Source organism: Planococcus citri, chromosome 4, assembly GCF_950023065.1.
Source record: "Planococcus citri chromosome 4, ihPlaCitr1.1, whole genome shotgun sequence".
Lineage (NCBI taxonomy): Eukaryota > Metazoa > Arthropoda > Insecta > Hemiptera > Pseudococcidae > Planococcus > Planococcus citri.
Window position 1 is genome coordinate 69,448,791 of NC_088680.1, and position 19,362 is coordinate 69,468,152.

General features: G+C 34.0%; 1 protein-coding gene across 1 annotated transcript in view; it reads right to left on the bottom strand.

The window, feature by feature from the left end:
• Nucleotides 1-19,324, bottom strand: part of LOC135844731 (nose resistant to fluoxetine protein 6-like) — a 36,505-nt gene extending 17,181 nt beyond the window's left edge. Inside the window, exons 1-7 of the mRNA XM_065363055.1 lie at nt 16,533-19,324; nt 5,029-5,240; nt 4,614-4,828; nt 4,398-4,486; nt 4,106-4,314; nt 3,860-4,014; nt 3,253-3,421 (exon numbers count right to left, since the gene is read on the bottom strand). Coding sequence (XP_065219127.1) covers nt 3,253-3,421; nt 3,860-4,014; nt 4,106-4,314; nt 4,398-4,486; nt 4,614-4,828; nt 5,029-5,240; nt 16,533-16,845 — 1,362 coding nt within the window. The 5' untranslated portion in view covers nt 16,846-19,324. The remainder of the gene's footprint in view (nt 1-3,252; nt 3,422-3,859; nt 4,015-4,105; nt 4,315-4,397; nt 4,487-4,613; nt 4,829-5,028; nt 5,241-16,532) is intronic.
• Between the last annotated feature and the right edge of the window lie 38 nt (nt 19,325-19,362).

A 19,362-nucleotide genomic window follows, 5' to 3' on the forward strand; every position in this document is an offset into this window, starting at 1 on the left:
CAAGGTACAATTTTCTAACCACGTTCTTTGGATGTATTTTTGACTCTTACATATTATATATTTTTTTCAAAATTTTTGCTTTGGTGCACCATGGTAAAAAGTTGAAAAAATGTGTCATAAAGGGTGTAAAATAGGAATTTTGGAAGAAATAACTATACATGAGTGGGGCATCGTTTTCGCATAATTTGATACCGCTGAACAGGAATATTACATCAGATTTTATGCCACACTCATCTAACCCCCTCCAGAGCCATCTGCCCCACCTTAATTTTTACTGTTTTTGAAGTAAAGTTACTTTGTTGATATTGTTGTCGTTTTCAAATGATTCGAACCACCTGCTGAGCACAAACATTGCGTCAGATTTAGTTTTACACTCACGCAGCTCCTCAAGAGCCTCCGTCCCTCCTCAATTTTCACTATTTTTGAAATACGGCTACTTTTACAATATTGGAGTCATATTCCTATGAACCGAAACTCCTCAATAAGAATATGCCGTCAGATCTTGTTTTAATATCACCTAGCCCCTCTGTGACAACATATGCTGGTATTGTTTTCATGAGAAACGAACCTTCTGAGTACGAATATGACGTTTCATTTTGTGTTACACTCATCAAATCCTTAGCTGAACCTCAACTACCTCCTGAATTTCTATTATAGTTTTGAAATGGATCTACTTCTGTTATATCTAGGTATTAGTTATCAATCAAACCCACTGAATTTGAATATGATGTTAGATTTTTTGTTACAGTCATCCAGTTTCTCCACCAATGTTCACTCAGGGTGTCTAACAAAATTTCAAAATGAAAAAGTAGGACTTGAGTAGGACTTTTAACAGGACTTTCAGCAGGTCATTTTTCGAGCACTTATGGAATTTTTCAAGGTGGGGGGGGGGCGGGGTGTCAAAATTTGAATTCAAGTTTTAGCCAAATTCTTGTAAAAAATGATGTCTTTAAACACCTTATGATTTTATTCAAACAAGTACACACCAAAAATACATATAACGTCTCACTTCAATTTTCAGTTTTATTTTCTCCTCATCAACTTTAAAAATTCATGAATATCACATCATGTTTGCTTAAAATCAAATTCAACTCGAATTCTTTAATTTCGATTGTAAATATTTCACATTATTATTTGCTTAAAAATGTTGAAATCTAAAATGTAGCAGCTCCCTCTAAGAAATACGTGGCTGCTCATTCTAGTTACCAAAAACGTTTGTTATTATTTTCGGTTGTTATTTATTTTTATCAAATATACATACGTTACGACTCAACGACTCATCAGCTCTTCCAATTTCATATGTACCATTATGGTACAAATTGGTGATCCCGACGTTCGAATGCCTACTCAACACAGCGATGGAATATGCCATTCCTAATCCAGTAACGCGTATCACAAACAAAATCATCCGTAAGTAAACTTAATTTCAATCACTCTCAACAACGACAACGACGACAACAAAATCACTGACGCCACTTTGGCCAGAATAATTTCAATTTCAATCCACAAAATGACCAGCCTGGGTGCAAGAATCCGAAACGACGTGGAGTAGTGAGCCCCATACGGTATGTCAAAATGCACTCGCCTCATCGGATAAATCAACCAACAATCTCAATGCAAATATCAACGATTTAACTGTCAGTCTCCAGTAGTTCTCAATTTGCAATCTGGTTAGACATTCTCATTTATGTAGATGCAACCTCAATCATCCTGAATCAACATTTTTTTCTGCAGAATGAACAAATTTCAACATCAGTCATCTACTACAACCAATTCAAAATCGACTCATTCTGTCTCATTGGTTTTCGAGATCGCGGCTTCTCCGCTGGAGGGGGAGTTATGTAGCAGCTCCCTCTAAGAAATACGTGGCTGCTCATTCTAGTTACCAAAAACGATTGTTATTCGTTACGACTCAACGACTCATCAGCTCTTCCAATTTCATATGTACCATTACGGTACAAAGGGAGCTGCTACATAAAAGTTATTTTTTGTTGAAAAATTTGAAATAGAAAAAGAAAATCAAATAGGCCCGAGCAATGTGATGGCAAAAGCTTTCGGAAATCAGCATTTCGAGAGGTACAAAAACAAAGTTTGTTTGTGTGATGACTTATTTATGTTTTGCTTCAAACTTTTAAAATTTAAATTATGATTTTTTTTTAAATTTAAAATTGGAAAAGGAAAAGCTAACGGGCGGCCCGAGCGAAGCGAGGGCAAAAGCTTCAGAAATTCAGTATTTTGAGAGGTATAAAAATGATGTTTTTTTGTGTGATAAGTTACCTATATTTAGTAAAAAAAAATCTGTAAGGGAGGAGGAGTTTATTTTTCTGATTCAAACTTTGAACATTTCTTGAATTTGAAGTGTATTGTTGCCGGTGCATAGTAAAACACGCATTTATATACACAACAGAAAACGTGATTTTTAAAATTTTTTTTTGACCCTTAATTTAAAATTTTCCTATTTTTTTTTCTTGATGACATATCTTCAGAAGGAATGGTTAAAAAAAATTGTTGAAATCTGTTCAGTAGAAGAGGCTGGCGGACTCTATCAAGGTTTCTATTCAAAATTCTATTGTTTAAACACAATAGAAAACGTGTTTTTTCAATTTTTTCGGACCTTAATTTCAAAATTTTCGACGGACTCTATCAAGGTTTTCCTTCAAACATCTTTTAATATAATAAGGATTAAGTATGTACATATTGTGTTAGTTCTTGATCAGATTTTTTTATGCCGTAGGTTCAGGGCTGTTACATTACCGTAATATATTCGCTGGTAAAATACGGCAGTAAAATACGGTAAAATACAGTATTTTACGGTATTTATGGTATTTTACTAATTTGGATATGAAGAGTAATTTTATGTAGTTTGACTTCGAAGTTCTGAACTTCTGACCTGCCTCTGAAGTAAATTTTCATATGTTTTAGGTGTTATTAAAGATTATAGAAAATTTTCCATGGACATTTTTTGGAAATTTATGGGGAAAATTTTTGGTAACTTTCAAATCATAAATTTCCATGGAAATTTGGAAATTTATGAAGGAAAGATGGAAAAAAAGTGTTAATTTGGCTTTTTGGTAAATTATGGTAAAATACGGTAATAAACTTTTGATAAAATACCGTAAAATACGGTAATATACCGCCGTAATTCACCAACATAAATTACCTTACAGCCCTGTGTAGGTTACGTTTTTCTAAAATAAATAGTGAATTGATAATTCATAATTCCAATAGGTAAGTACCTATTTATCTACTTACTGATTTTTCAGGATTGACGAAATTACTAATGAGAAATACAATAGGCAACCAGCTTTCCTTGCAATTGTTAGCTTCGGTCATTGTTCTGTAATTCCATAGCGGACCATCTCCAATATATGGAAATACATAAATCGCATATAACACTATGAAAGTAAATGTTGGAATCATTCTGAAAGAAAATCATTTTCAAAAATGCTATCATAAAAAAATAACATACAGAGTGTCGAGTGAGCGGTCAGCGAAACTTAGTGAGTAGTTAAAACATTAAAAACCAAACAAAATCACATACCCAAAGGCGTAGAACTGGCACAGAAAGGGCCTACCGGGAAATCAAAGAAATTGGGGCATATTTGCACATAAAGGGCCCATTTTCCGTATAAATCGGAAATCTTTAAATTAAAGGCCGAAAAAATTGAAAAAACATGTTTTCTATCTCAAGGTCGGAAATGAATTTCGACCGTTGGATTCGAAGTTTCGCTGGCCATCCGATGGACACTCTGTATGTAGAAGTAGATAAAAACGTATATTTTTTCTCTGCGAAGTGAACTGTTTTTTATTTCTCAAGTAGGTAAGGTATACCTAGCTAGTTTGTTCAAACACCTCTTACCTCATCCACCTGTTTGAGATTCTGGTGAGTAGAAAAATTATTCCTCCTTTCAACATCTGAGAAAAGTCCAGATGAAAAGTTAAAAACCCACTTATCAGGAAAAATACGTTCAGGATTTCTAATCGAGATAATAGTGGCGTTAGTTTGCTAAATTGCTGCAAAAATAACTCATTAGATGACTGAACTTGGCGGATTTCTTCTCAAGTTCAAAATCAATAAACCAAAACGCCATCTGCATGTACTTACTTGCTCTGCAAGAAACGCATCTGATAAAGGAAATGGAAAGATCGCTAATGTTATGTGATGGCCAATAATTATCTGAATCATACTCAAGACTTTTACAAAATGTATTCCTGTTTGTTCACACGGAAAATTATGTTTTGTAAGTTTTCTGAAATTTTCTTTTATGGAAAGAGATTTAGATATGTCTTTTATTAAATGTTTTTTTGGTCCGCCTGTAACACAACAAAAAGAATTTAAATAGGTATACCCACCAAATGAAAATCACGCAGATTGAGATACCTGGATAGGTACTCACCTTCTGTTTTCATTTCAACTCCAGTGAAAGTTACAACATCATACAAAGTGCTGCAAATTACAAGGAAGAAAATCGCCCCAAACAAATTCCTAGAAAAATTATGGAGGTACTTACTATACCTATTTAGGTAATTAAAAATATTCAGCTGGGAACTTTTAATGAATGAAAATAATGCTAAAATTATGTTTGTAGAAGTAGATAGGTATTCTTGCTGACCGAACGATGTAGTATCCCAAGGGGCGAGCAGGTTTGTCGCGTATTTTACAAAGCACAGGATCCACGTTAATTGTTATATTGAGCTCGTGAGCGTTGAATATTGGATGCAATGTGTTATCGAGAGAGATCTTCAAGTCAGTTGGAGTACAAGACGATGGTATGCAGACAGCGAATCTTAACTTTTTTCTGTTTATTCTGATTGGATTTTTTCCGTACTAAGAGGAAGATTAATTTTAATTACGTAGTAGGTCAATAAAGTAGGTACCTACGTAAATTTTGAAATTATTTTATGACATAAGTAAAAATCATAAAATAAAATATATTTTTTCTTATCAAATAAGCATTTTTTTAAAATCCTGAACTGATATTTTTTTTTCAATTACCTAGGTTTGCCTACTTATTTTTATTCGCTTACCAAGGTTACAACTTCCCATGACGAAATTTTCTCATCAGGCATCTCGACGACTTCACTGTGTAATGCATCTGAATAGTTATACATGGCTTCAACCAAACAGTACTGTCCATCAATACCATAAGATGAAATAGACAAACATTCGTCATAATTTCCCATATGATCGACCACACCATGGAGAATACCCACTAACGGCCACTCTGATGATTCCAGCACTGGAAAAAACACCAATAATATGAGTACCTACGATTCTTGCTATTTTTTTAATATAAGAAGCTAACGCTCTATAATACAAGTGAAGGGCCTGATGGAAGAAGGGCTCCCTAGGAAAAACATAGTTTTGAGAAAAACGCGTTTTAAGTTTTACTCCTACTTTTTTTGCCGATTAAAAACTACTCAACATATTGACTTGAGGTACCTAGGTGTTTTTTAGCCAAATTTTTGTAAAAAATGATGGCGATTGCGGTAGGCCCAACATTGGATAAAAAGGTCGGGGGTCAAAAATTTTGATAGTTCTCGACGTTTTGAGCTCAAACTAGACGATTCCTGGTGTGTCAGTTTTTATGTATATAAATGTTACCGTTAATGTGTTTACTCCAGGTAATGTATGAAATAACTAGTTATTTCATACATTAACGAAAAAGTACTTAATGCAAGTAAATTGTTCATAGTTCATCTAGGTAATGTATGAAGAATCTAGTTATTCTATGAAATAACGAGGTGTGATCAGTTAAATCATGAAATGAGCTGTTAAAAATTGAAGTTTGCTGGAACCAAAAGCAAATTTCATGGAGAATTTTTTGATGTGGCTAATACAAACTGCACCAGATCTATAAATGAGAGTAAAAAAAAATGAAATTTTTGAATTTTTCCAAGTTTTTGTTCAGCATTGAAAGAGGTGAAACTTTTTTATAAATTGAGATAGAGAGGCGCGGGTTTGTTGTACCAAAAATGTCACATTTTTCAATTCAAGGCAACTGATAGAAAGGATATGTCATGAGGAAAACTTTTTTAAGTTTTACAAAAGCAAAAAAATGCCAATTTTTAAACACGGTTTTCCAATTATTTCTCTTTGTACAACTCTTCCTGTTCATCTGGCACAGTTCTTAGCCATATCAAAAAATTCTACGTTGAATTTGCTATCGAGCCCCGCAAACCTCAACACTATACCTATCAGGGTCGCTAAACGGTGTAATGTTGAAAGTAAAGTACCTACCTACAAAAAGAAAAAAACGTTTTTTTTAGGTGGCCAAAAATCTGTCCCTGGGGGCTTGGAGGTTATTCTGTGGCGGGACACCCTGTTCTACCTTTGAATTAAACTTCATTTCTTATTTTATCGCAGTTCATTCATTGATTTCACACTTTAACCATACACACCTCGTGTATGTATGAAATAACTAGGTAAAGTGTAGAAAAAAATTAAATTTTACACTTTCTCAGGTAATTTATGAAATAACTAGTTATTTCATACATTACCTGGTGTAAACACATTAACGGTAACATATATGAGAGGCGTTTCGCGATATGGGTCCTTGTGGTGATTCGATGTTTTTTTTTTTTATTGGCGATTCTGACTTACTTTTTCACGAGAAATCGAATGGTGCAATCAGATTTCGCCTATCTCATCAACTTCTCGGTTTAAAAATTACTTGAACATGAATACTCAAAAACTCACATTTTTGGGAAATCGAAAAACAAAGTTTTTGTATGTTTTTGATTTTAAAAAAAAAAAGAAAAAAAGGTCGATGGAAAAATTATTTTATTGTTGCTACCTATGTAAAATTTCATGGCGAATCCGAATTTCTCGGTATTTTTTTGCGGGGTAGTCTGTAACGTTGTGTAAATTTGGCTGTTCACCACAAGGTCCCTTTTCTAAATCACGGATATCAGGCGATGATGAACGAATTTCGTCAAAATTTCTCATTCAACCTATGCGCAAGACAACACTGCACCCGAAAATCAAAAAAAAAAAAAATCGAAAAAATCGAAGCAATTCGATGTTTTCTCTCTCCTGAAAAAATCGAAATATCACCACAAGGGCCCTTATCGCAAAACACCTCTCATATATAATAAGTTTCAGCACAACCTTGATTTTTACATTTTATCACCTGGAACCTGTTCTAATTGATCAAACTAGACAGCTAAGCAAAGCTTAGCTGCAAAGTGTGAGTAGCTAGCTGCCTTTTCTACAGCTATAACTGTTATTACATCTAGGTAGTGCATAAGTGAATCAACCATGTCACAGTGATGAGAATTTTTGAAACTATCACTGCTTCAAAATAATAATTGTTTTTCAGTGTTTTCATATTTTCCAAATTACAATAGGTATTTCAGAATAATTTATAAGCTTGTATTGCTTCTAAATTAAGAAATTTCTAGTTGTTTTTCATAGTTTGCATTGTTTTAAAATTTACAAAATTTCAAATCGATTTCCCAAATTCCCCATCGCTACAATTTCATAAAGTTTTCAATAAATTTTCAGAATTTTGCCTTGCTGCTGAGTTAGGAAATTTGCAATCAATTTTTAGAATTCACATTGCCTCTAAATAGTCAAATTTTGAATAATTTTTCAGAATTCTATTGTCTTTAAATTAAAAAATTTCAAATTCAATTTTCAAGTTCATATTGTCCACAAATTGTAAAACGTTTACTCAATTTTTGGAATTCACATTGCCTCCAATTTTTCAGAATTCTCATCTTCTTCATAAATATTACAATACTTATTTCATATAATTTTCAAGTTCACATTATCTGCAACTTACAGAACTTTTAAATTTTTAATCAATTGTTGGAATTCTCAGCGTCTCTAAATACAAATTTTCATATCATTTTTTTTAGAATTTTCATTGTCTTCAAATTTATAAATTTTCAAACCAATTTTCAGAACTTGCTTTTTATTCTAAATTAAGAATTAAATCTTATAAAATACCTATGTTAAGAATTTGCATTGCCTATTACACGAAAAAAATATGGGTAATTTTTACAAAAAAATTTAACTAAATACTCACAATTAAGTACCAGATCCCATTCAATAATTTTTACTGTAATCTATATATTAAAATTATGACCGGATTCTTGTGACAGCGAGATCTCAGGAACGGCTGAACCGATTTTGATCGACGAAGTTTCAAAAAAAAGCTTTTGACCCGTAGATGTGCAGGTTTTAATCAAAAGTTCAAAAAGTTGCGCCGTAAAGCTCAAAAAAGCTCAATAATTGATTTTTGTCCATACGTAGCGCATTCGACGTATACTCAGTAGTACGTATATTATACCTTGAAAGAGCATCTAAAAAAGTCAAATGTTGAAGAAAAAAGTTCACAAAAAAGTTGTGCCTTAAAGCTCAAAAAAGCTCAATAATTGATTTTTGTCTATACGTAGCCAACTTGAGGTATACAGAGAAGTAGGTATGTTATACCTTGAAAGAGCATCAAAAGAAGTCAAATGTTGAAGAAAAAAGTTCATAAAAAAGTTGCGCCACAAAGCTCAAAAAAGCTCAATGATTGATTTTAGCCTATACGTAGCGCATTCGATGTATACACAGTAGTACATATATTATACCTTGAAAGAGCATAAAAAAAAGTTGAATGTCAAAGAAAAAGCTTACAAAAATTTTTTGTCCATAAGCTCAGAAAAGCTCAACAATTGATTCTATATACCTATTATAATTATGACTTTGACTCTGAGATCTCAGCAACGGCTGAACTGATTTTGCTTGATGATGTTTCAAAAAAAAGCATTTGACCCGTAGATGCGCAGGTTTTTATTAAAAGTTCAAAAAGTTGCGCCAAAAAGCTCAAAAAAGCTCAATAATTGATTTTAGCCTATATGTAGCACATTTAGTGTATACAGAGAAGTATGTATAGTATACCTTGAAAGACCATCAAAAGATGTCAAATGTCAAAGAAAAAAGTTGACCATAAAGTTGTGCCGTAAGCTCAAAAAAGCTCAATAATTGATTTTAACCTGTACACAGTGTATTCAACATGTACGGCGAATACGTATCTATATAATATCCTGAAAAAGCATCAAAAGAAGTTTAATGTTGAAGAAGAAAGTGTACAAAAACAGTTGTGCTGTAAAGCTCAAAAAAGCTCAATAATCAATTTTGACATATACACAGCGCATTCCACATGTACAAAGAAGTACTTATATTATAGGTACGTTGAAAGAGCATCAAAAGAAGTCAAATGTCAAAGAAAACAGATTTACAACAAATTTTTTTCCATAAGCTCAAAAAAGCTCAATAATTGATTCTGTATATTAAAATTATGGCCGGATTCTTTTGACTCTGAGATCTCATCCACGGCTGGTTTTTATCGAAAGTCCGAAAAGTTGCACTGTAAAGCTCAAAATAGCTCAATAACCGATTTTAACCTATACACAGCGCATTCCACATGTACAAAGAAGTATGTATATTATACCTTGAAAGAGCATCAAGAGAAGTCAAATGTCGAAGAAAAAAGTTTACAAAAAAAGTTGTGCTATGAGCTCAAAAAAGCTCAATAATTGATCTTAACTCTATACTCAACGCCTTCGACGTATACATATTATAAAGAAGTAAAGAGCATCACAAAAAGACAAAATTGTACCTCAAAATATCTCCACGGAAAAACAAACTTTGACAAAAAAAAGTTAATGATAAAAGCTCAGTGAAAGCTCGATTCTTTGTGATATGCAGTATTTAACCTGAGTCATTCCACGTCAATTCAATCAAGAAGTGGTGGGGGGTTCAGCGATTTTTTTTAAATTTTTCCTGTGGGAAGATTTTTCGAAGGGATGACCAATGGCGCAAATCTCAGCCCAACAGCCCATTTTCAAAGGCAGCCAGGGGGTGTCAAAGTTTTCAGTGAACTTGAAATATCATCCATTTCAGCAGTGGATTACTCGATAACCGCGGTACCTACCAATATGGGACTTTTTCCTATACATACTTAGTTAGTGGTTTTGAAAGGCTTTTTGGTGATATCATAAAAATTAGTGTTGCCACTTTTTTTTCGTACAAAAAATTAGCTCAAAAAGTTTCGAAACTTATTTTTTATATCGTTCCGACTCTCAAAAAAATTCTGAAAAAAATATTCACAAAAAAATCAAAATTCGAAAAGATTCAAAAAATGAACGAATTCTTATTTTTTTGTTGTGAGTGTAATTTTTATCAACTTTTTCAAGAAATACGTCAGAAAGAGGTCAAAATAAAACAATTGAATAAATTTGAACTTTTTATGATGTTTGAAATTGAAAATTGAATTTTTTCGAATTTTGTTTTTTGAGGAGTTTATTTCATTGAGTGAAAGGGGGTTTTCAACTTTTTCAACATTTACATAAAAATGAGGGTCAAATGGGTCAACTTCACCAGTCAAAACTTCTTTTCAAGTTTTAAATCAAAAAATAGAATTTTTTCGCAAACTTTCAATTTTTAAAATCGACTTTATGAAATAATGCCACCTCAATTTTTTAATATGTAGTTCAGCATGAAAAGTTGCCCATTATACATTTTTTTAGAAATTTTGCGAGTCGGATCGATATGAAAACTACGTTTCGAAACTTTTTGAACTAATTTTTTGCGCAAAAAAAAGTGGCAACACTGATTTTTATGATATCACCAAAAAGCCTTTCAAAACCCCTAATCATGGGAAAAAATTCCATTTTGGTAGGTACCGCGGTATCGAGTAATCCACTGCTGAAATGGATAGTATTTTAGGATCACTGAAAACTTTGACACCTCCTGGCTGCCTTTAAAAATGGGCTAGAGGGAGCTGCGATTTGCGCCATTGGTCATCCCTTCCAAAGATCTTTCCACAGGAAAAATTTCAAAAAAATCGCCGAACCCCCCTACCACTTCTTGGTCAAATTGACGTGGAATGACCCACCTATAATCATTCCATTTGACATACCTATACAAAGAAGTATGTATAGTGTGCCTTGAAAGAGCTTCACAGAAAGACAAATCTTGAAGAAGAAAAAAAAGCTTACAAAAGTTTAAATCTAACTTTCAAAAGTTGACAGTAAAAGCTCAGCGATAGCTTAAAATTTGGTGACAATACGGTACATTTATTTAACCTATACTCAGTCACACCCACATTTGATGTATACAAAGAAGTACATACATACAATTACTGTCCCTCGAAAGATCTTCACAAAAAGAAAAATCTCGAAGAAAAAAGCTTACAAGAGTTCGCGGTCAAAGCTAAGTGAAAGCTTGAAAGTTTTGGTCATGTAGTAGTATTTGATTTTATTTGATGTGTAAAAAAAATGTACATATTGTACCTTGAATGATCACCGCGAAAAAACCATTCTAGACTAGACTGAAAAAAAATTTAAAAAATTAACGGTAAAAGTTCAGGAAAAGTTTGAAAGTTTATTATAAGTAAGTCAGTTTTTTGTCACAGCAAGGTCTGTGCAACAGCAGAACCGATTTTGATAAACAGCCACTCAATAGAAAGGTTTTAAATAGAATAGTAGATATGCAGGTTTATGTTGAAAGTTTAACAATTTTCACCATGGGCTAAAAAAACATGAAAAAAACATTTACTCAATTTTAAAATGTGAAACAAAATTATGACAAAAAGTTGATTTTATAAAAAAAAGCTTTCAGAGTGCATCGTCAACATTACCTCCTGTCACAAAGTTGTAAGCTTTCACAGAGGTTTTACGTACCATCAAGTTTTGAGTTTTTTCTGTCAAAAATAGTTTTTTAACTTAGATCATTCAAGTTACAACATAGGAATTTTGTTTATCAATCAAATATGGCTTCATTATTGAGCTTTTTTCAGCTTACTAAACAACTTTCTGAGCTTATCAAGAGTTTGTTATTTCAGGTGAAATACCACATGTCACGAAGTGTTGAGCTTTTGTTTAGCTTTTTTTTTTTAGAAATTTTCAAAAAATGATGGTAAAAGCTAAGCGAAAGCTCAAAATTTTGTGACATGTGATATTTGACCAGATCGAGTCATTATATATAGCCAAGGTTGAAAGTTTTCACCACTTTATGCAGAGGGTGCAGCAGATCGAGTCATTTTAGGCGAGACTTTAACAACCTTAGCAAACAGCAAAATAGGTAATTACCAAGATTTTTGGTATTTACTGATGTAAATTTAAAAAAATTAAGATTATTGAGTTGGTACAAAACAAGAAACATTGTCAATTTTAACAAAAAGTAGCAACTTTGGTGGTTATTGACAAAAAAAATTATGTAGTCCACATTTTTTTGCAATTATTTTTGTTGCTTTTATTAGGTGAAAGTATAAGGTAAAAAACAATTCTTTTTTTGGTATTTTTGCTACGAATTTGCAATGCTGCCAAAAAGTGAACATTTTTGTAAATTTTTTAAGAAATGAAACCAGGACTTTTCTTTAATTGTTGAAAAAGAAAGATACCTATAATACTAATTTAAAAAAATGAATTTCCCAATAAGTAACAATGAAAAAATCGTGATCATTCTATGTAGGTGCCTACTTATTGTGTAGTTACTGAATTTTTAAAGTGTATATTACGAGGGGCGATCAAAAAGTTCCCGGCCGACGTCCCGTACGGGCGAACGGAAGCACGTAACGGGCTGAAATTTCTACCACACGTGAATTCAACCTTTACGAAGGCGTGGTGAAAATTTCAGCTCGATCCGCCGAGCGGGGCGTTTTTCACGCGCGTTTTCCTACGACAACTTTTTTTTACCCGTTCCGTTTTTGTTTTTACCAAATTCGTCACTCGGAACAAAAAGGATCGTTGCAGGTGAACGGTTTGACTTGGAGGGTTGAAATTTTTATGGTGGGGATGTACAACGGTACGCTACTACTCCAGCAAGTTTCAGTTCCATATGACCCGCGGTTCCAGCGTCACGCGTGTTTTAGTGGACGTGAAAAAAAAACGACAACGCGCCTTGCCATACATCATTTGTTGTCCAGTCTTACCTTAATAAAAAAAAAATCATCGCAATTCCACATGCACCGTACTCCTCAGACTGTAGCCCATGTGATTTCTTCCTATTTCCGCGCTTGAAACGCCATCTAAAGGGAAAAAGGTACGACACCGTCGATCACATTGGTCGGAGAGTCGAAAAAGGAGCTGCAGTGCATCAAAACAGACAAGTTGGCCACCAATGGCTCAAACGCTGGAGACGCTGCGTGAATGAGGGGTTTATTATTTTGAAGGGGATCATTAGAGCTACACGTACGTGTGTTTATTTTTAAAAATGAATGATTTTTCGATTTTTAATGATTTTTTTAATAAAACGGAACGGGTAAAAAAAAGTTGTCGTAGGAAAACGCGCGTGAAAAACGCCCCGCTCGGCGGATCGAGCTGAAATTTTTACCACGCCTTCGTAAAGGTTGAATTCACGTGTGGTAGAAATTTCAGCCCGTTATGTGCTTCCGTTCGCCCGTACGGGACGTCGGCCGGGAACTTTTTGATCGCCCCTCGTATTACGTTTCGAAGAATCGCGCAGTATGCGCGATTAACGGGTTAGCTAGTCCTATAGTAAAACTTATCATTTTAATAAATTTTGCTATAGGTACCAATAGTAAAAATCATTTTGTTTTAATAATTTTTACTAAATCATGATAATAAAAATTACATGTTTCAATTGTACAAAAATTAGTTTAATTTCTCATTTTGAAGTAATTTTTAAATTATAAGTAAAAAGTTAAAAATTATTCAGGTCAAGTAATTCTTACTTTGTACTTATGGTTATAGGTAGACAAAAAATTAATGAAATGAATTTTTAGTGTTAGCAAATGATATCATAATTCATAACTCAGTTTCAGCATTATTTTTGCCCCATTACCATGTACTACATAGTAACTCCAAAGCATTTACCTATCCAATTTTCCTACGAAAAATCCGTCACCTACCTACTTACCTCACGGGGATTCGAACCTGGGTCCCTAAATTTCCTATTCCTACCTACATGCCCTAACCACTCAGCCACAACTTTGCTACGAGGGTTACGGCATTAAAATAATATATTTGTTTGGTAAACGCCCCACCAAACCACGCCCACTTGGAATTTACAGCTAACGGACTGGGGGTGTAACAGGGTACAATGAAACACAGCTGGTGATGGAATAGACTGGGGGTATAGCAGGGTACAATGAGCGGCAGGTGTTCTACAAGTCCCCTTTTCCCTTTTTTAGGATTTAATGCATTAAAATAATGAACTAAAATTGCAATTACTCAGCAATTACCCATCCGAATTGAATGAAAATTAATCTATTCCCTCCGCCTTAATGATTCTCAAATGGTGTCCAATAGGTACAAAAAACGGTTGGATAGCTTAAGAGAACATTCAGTTCCAATAAAATTTCATTTCTCAAAGCGAAACCAATAGTGTGCTACGCACACTAATAAGATCAAACTTGAATACATACAAACGAAGCACAAACGAACGACCTTACTTGGACCCTTATTGTCGGTGGTGGGGGGCCGGGGAAATGCACCTGTTCTTTCCCTGTACCTATACTCCTCACTTGTACTTATTTAGAAGTAAAAAAATATGAAAGGGAACTATTAAAGTTTGATGTCAAAAAATCTTACTTTTTTTTGGCCAAAATCGAAAATAATTTTACTAGTTTGTATGAACTGAAACTGTTGAAAGTTGAATAACAGATTTTTTTTGCAAAATTTTGCCAAAAAATTTTGAATTTTTTTTAAAAATTAAAACTGCAAAGAAACTGTTGTTGCACCCAAGTCCCAAAACTTTCAGATTTTGCTTTTTTGTCGCAAAAAAGTGGGTTTTTGTTGTCGAAATAACTAAAAAAAATGTGATTTTTCTCAATTCTAGAGCGTTATAACGCGATTTATAATTGCTCATGAGCGTTATATCGCGATTAATTTTACATTGGTTTAAATGGGATTGTCTAGGGACCAGAGGAAATCAGCATTATTACCGAAAGCGTTATAACAAGCTTGTACTGTAATAATTCTAATCATACTGTAAAATTTATGACCTTGTCTCTCTTGTCTGATGATGGTATGTTGTACTGAAACGGCCCTTGCAATTTTGATAATGCTAATAAAACATAGGTAATATCGATGGTGTTTTGAAAAAAGGGCCAAACTGTTTTTTTCTCAAGGTGTAGGGCCAATCTGTTTTAGTGAAAAATGCGAAAATTATAAAAGGGCCAAAGTGTTGATTTTTAGGGCCAAACTGACTCCAAATAGTAAAAAAGGGCCAAACTGTGATTGAATTTCGTTGATATTTTTACATTCTGCGTATCTGAACCAGTTTTATCTAGTCCCAAGATAAAGTATTTGTTTACGTTTGACTATAAGAGCAACATCCACTGATGATTAAAAATGAGAACATCGTTACTTAGAGCCAAGCTCTGAGCATAGAATACCTATAGGTTCAACGTCGTCGGGAGCACAGCAGAGTTTTTTTTTTAGAGTGTAGGTATAAAATCCAATAATCTTGCAGCCCTGGCTGAAATGTTGGTTATGGGGGTTTGAGACCATGATCTTTCTAAAAATCGCGGTCTCATTCAAACAGAGGCGAACACCTCAAAAGTTCCTTGTACGTTTTTTTTATTTCAATACGTGAAACGCGAATACCTGAAATTGCATATGCTAGCAGAATAATATAGGTACTGTAACCTGGGGTAACATTGAAGGGTGCGGTTTTTCATCAGGTATGCTCCATGGCGGTGGAACTATAAAGAATGGAGCAATTCTGACACCGGGGATGGATAGAGTACACTTTGGCAGTTATTTTTCCTATTTTATCATTTTAAAATAGTTGTTCCAACACCAATAAAAAAGCAAGTAAAAAAAATCGGTGTTTTAATCAATTTTAATTAATGTGAAAAGCTTGGTGTCTGGAATTTTGAATTTTCAAATAATGAGTCAAGTGACATTATAGATGTGTTCATACACCTCCCGACTACAAATTAACGCATTTGTTCAGGTGCCAAAGTTCTTCCCTGAGGAGTAAAAAAATAATACTCCAACCGGGGTAACTTTGAAAGCAATAAAAAAATTATGAAATTTCAGTAAAATTGACCAAAAATGCATGAAAATGCCTGAAAACTTGTTGAAAATGATGTGAAAACTTGAAAAACAGCTCTAAAATCATTGAAGAATCATGAAATTTGTTCAAATTGGCCAAAATGCACGAAAAACGCCTGAAAACTAGGAAAATTTCAAATTATCATTTTGGAGCACTTTTTCTTAAATTCAATTGTGAATATGGATTATTTTGTAGGTGCTTAACGCTTATAAAGTGACCAGGAAGTGAATATTCATGTTTTTGATAATTTTTGACATTGAGCGAAGCACATTTCAAGGAGCCTTCAAAGTTACCCCAAACGCTGGGTAACTTTGAAGGGCACTTATTTTGGCTCTTGCGCCTGACAGGAAAAAGGTAGACAACTTCTGTAAACGCCAAAACGTAGTGCTGACATAGCTTTATCAAAAGCACCACACACATTTCCCCTACCTCCGCCATTCATACCTCTAAACATGAAAAATTCTGAAAAATCCTTCAATGTTACCCCAGTTTACGGTAGATATCTACTCACTTTTGACAGCCCACGTTGACTGATTACGAATGTGTAACTTGAAGAAATTGAAATCTCTCTTGCATTCGACATTCACATTAGGATTCAATCTAAATGCCGTTTGAGCCTCGTAGAACAACTCTGAAATCCATTTTTTTCGAGGTAATGCTGATTCAAATTCACTGGTTTGAAAACTTTCGTTTCCAATATCATTTCCACAAAACAATCTCTTTTCACTTGTGGAGTTTTTTGTTCCATTTTCAAGTGATGCCGTTTCGCAAAACCACCAATCAACTACAAGAAAGTAAACTAAAACTATTTGAAGATTCATCATTTAAGTACACCTTATAACTTATGGCACAAAAATCGTGTCGGCAGGAACTGTACTGTTAACTACGTGGAACTAAGTGCACACAAAAAATCCATAGGTAAGTAGATATAATAATCTCTGATACAATAGGAGGAAAATGCTTTGAATGCAAAACATCCTCCCATCATTATGTTTATAGCTCCTACAGAAAATCACCTAAGTTAACTTGACTATTGAACCATATAATTGGCAATTTTGGTGAGAAAAAAATTGTTTTCAAGTACCTACCTATACGTTGTTTTTAAGTACCTATACAAAAAAATGCATATTTTACCCACGATTAATTTTTGTAAATTAATAATAGCGTCATAAAACTATTTTGCGTGAGAATAATACCTACATGATTTGTGGATAACTGATATCGACTGAACACAATAATTACATAATTTGGGTACCTATCTAGTTATGCATAAATTGAGTAGGTAACTAAGTACATACTTACCTTACCTATGTATATTCCACAGAAGGAAGGGAAGTGATTATGGCATCCAATGTTTAAAAAAATGAATCTAAAGACAAAAAGAATGAGCTGTGATTTGTTTGAGACTTATCCAAGGCCTACAAAAAAGAACTCAACACCATCGTTCAGATCGCTAATAGTAATGGCTAGGTACCCAAAAAAACTAGTTTTCAAATTACTAAATCGCATACGATTCAAAAAGTTACTCGCCACCAATACTACCTTAATCAACACAGCACCCAAGGGGAAGAAAAAATTCAAGAAATTTAATTTCCACGCAAATTCGACATCAAAGTTGGTTCAGGTCTGCGAAAGTAATGATATAAATGAGTCTCAAATCTCCTACACATCAACAAATTCCCTAGGGTCGTTACTATGTAATGCTAACAAGGGAACCCTCCCACATGATAATCTCCGATTTGAATGAAACTTGGACAGGTGGAAAGAGGACCTCAAAAAACCCCCATCCCTAAATTTTCAGCTGCTGAAGTTGATTTTTCTATTTTTGGCGAGCGTGTGAAGTTTTGTGTATTTTTTATACTTTTTCTCATGTTATGTGTCAAAAAATTCGATTTCTGATGATAATTCCAGATTTGACCGACGGTAGTACGTATCGATTAGGTATCAAGCAGAGACCCTTTGGCCAAAATTTCAGCTGCTGAAGTTCATGTGGTGGAGAGAAATGGCCATTTTTTGAATTCATTCATAACATGGGAAAAAACAGTAAAAAATCTTGTTTCCTGAACGGATGGCCGGATCCGGCCAATGATGGCATGAGTCGATTTGGTATTCGGCAGAGACTGTTTGACCAAAATTTGAGCCCTTGAAGTTGATTAGAAGAGCTTAATTGACTCGATCATTTTTCAAATTTTTCAATGGCATTTAAAAACCAGCAATTGGGCAAAAAATTCGATTTCTGATAATAATTCCAGATCCGGCCGGCGGTAGTATTAGTGAATTAGGTATCAAGCATAGACCCTTTGACCAAAATTTCAGCTGCTGAAGTTCATGCGGTGGGGAGAAACGGCCATTTTTCTAATTTACAGAACACTTTACCTGTGTACACAAAACATCAAACGCTCGTCAAAAATCTAAAAATCAACTTCAGCAGCTGAAAATTGGGGGATGGGGGTTTTTTGAGGTCCTCTTTCCACCAGTCCAAGTTTCATTCAAATCGGAGATTATCATGTCGGAGGGTTCCCTTGTAAGGATAAAATCCCCAAGATGGAGAAGAGTGGTGTTTACAGACTTTCATGCAACAACTGCTCTGCTACCTATATATTGGCCAGACTGGGAGAAGCTTCAAAATAAGGCTCAATGAGCACATAACAGCATGGAAAAATGGTCATGTGGGAAAAAGTAACTTTGCTGATCATCTTATAAGTAAATTCTGGCCACAACTTGTTACCTGACTCCGGTATAACGATTCTACACATCGCTGAAAAAGGTCATCGACTCAATACCCTAGAACTAATAGAAATTAAACGTCATGAAAACTCCACACAGGTCAATATGGTCAACGATGTTTCGCGTAACAGTGTTATCGATTCCCTTCTACCTCTTTTAAATTAACCCCTACCTGGTTCATAATTTAAGACGCAATTTTTGACTCATGTTTGTATACTTAGTTTATCTCCCCTCTTCTCAATTTTTACGACGCATTTCTCTTACAGATCTTCTACGTGTTATGTAATATGTAACCTCTCATTCATTCGTGATTGATAATGGTCTCTGTGTAGACTGAAACGCGTCTCACTCGTATACGTGCTAATTTTTCAATTTTTATTAAAAGTTTTCGTGCAAGTAAAAGGTTTTTTTTTCTCTGTATTCTTCCAAGGTTTTCGTAATAATTAGGATAGTAATAGATACTGAATATGGTAGTTATTATGCATACTTATAACAAAAATGATAGTACACCGTGTACACAGTCCAATGATGCGTAATTTCATTTTTTGCATATAGGAGGTATTTAGAGGGTAGACGACAATAGGTGTAATAAACCATCAAACTATAATAAACTG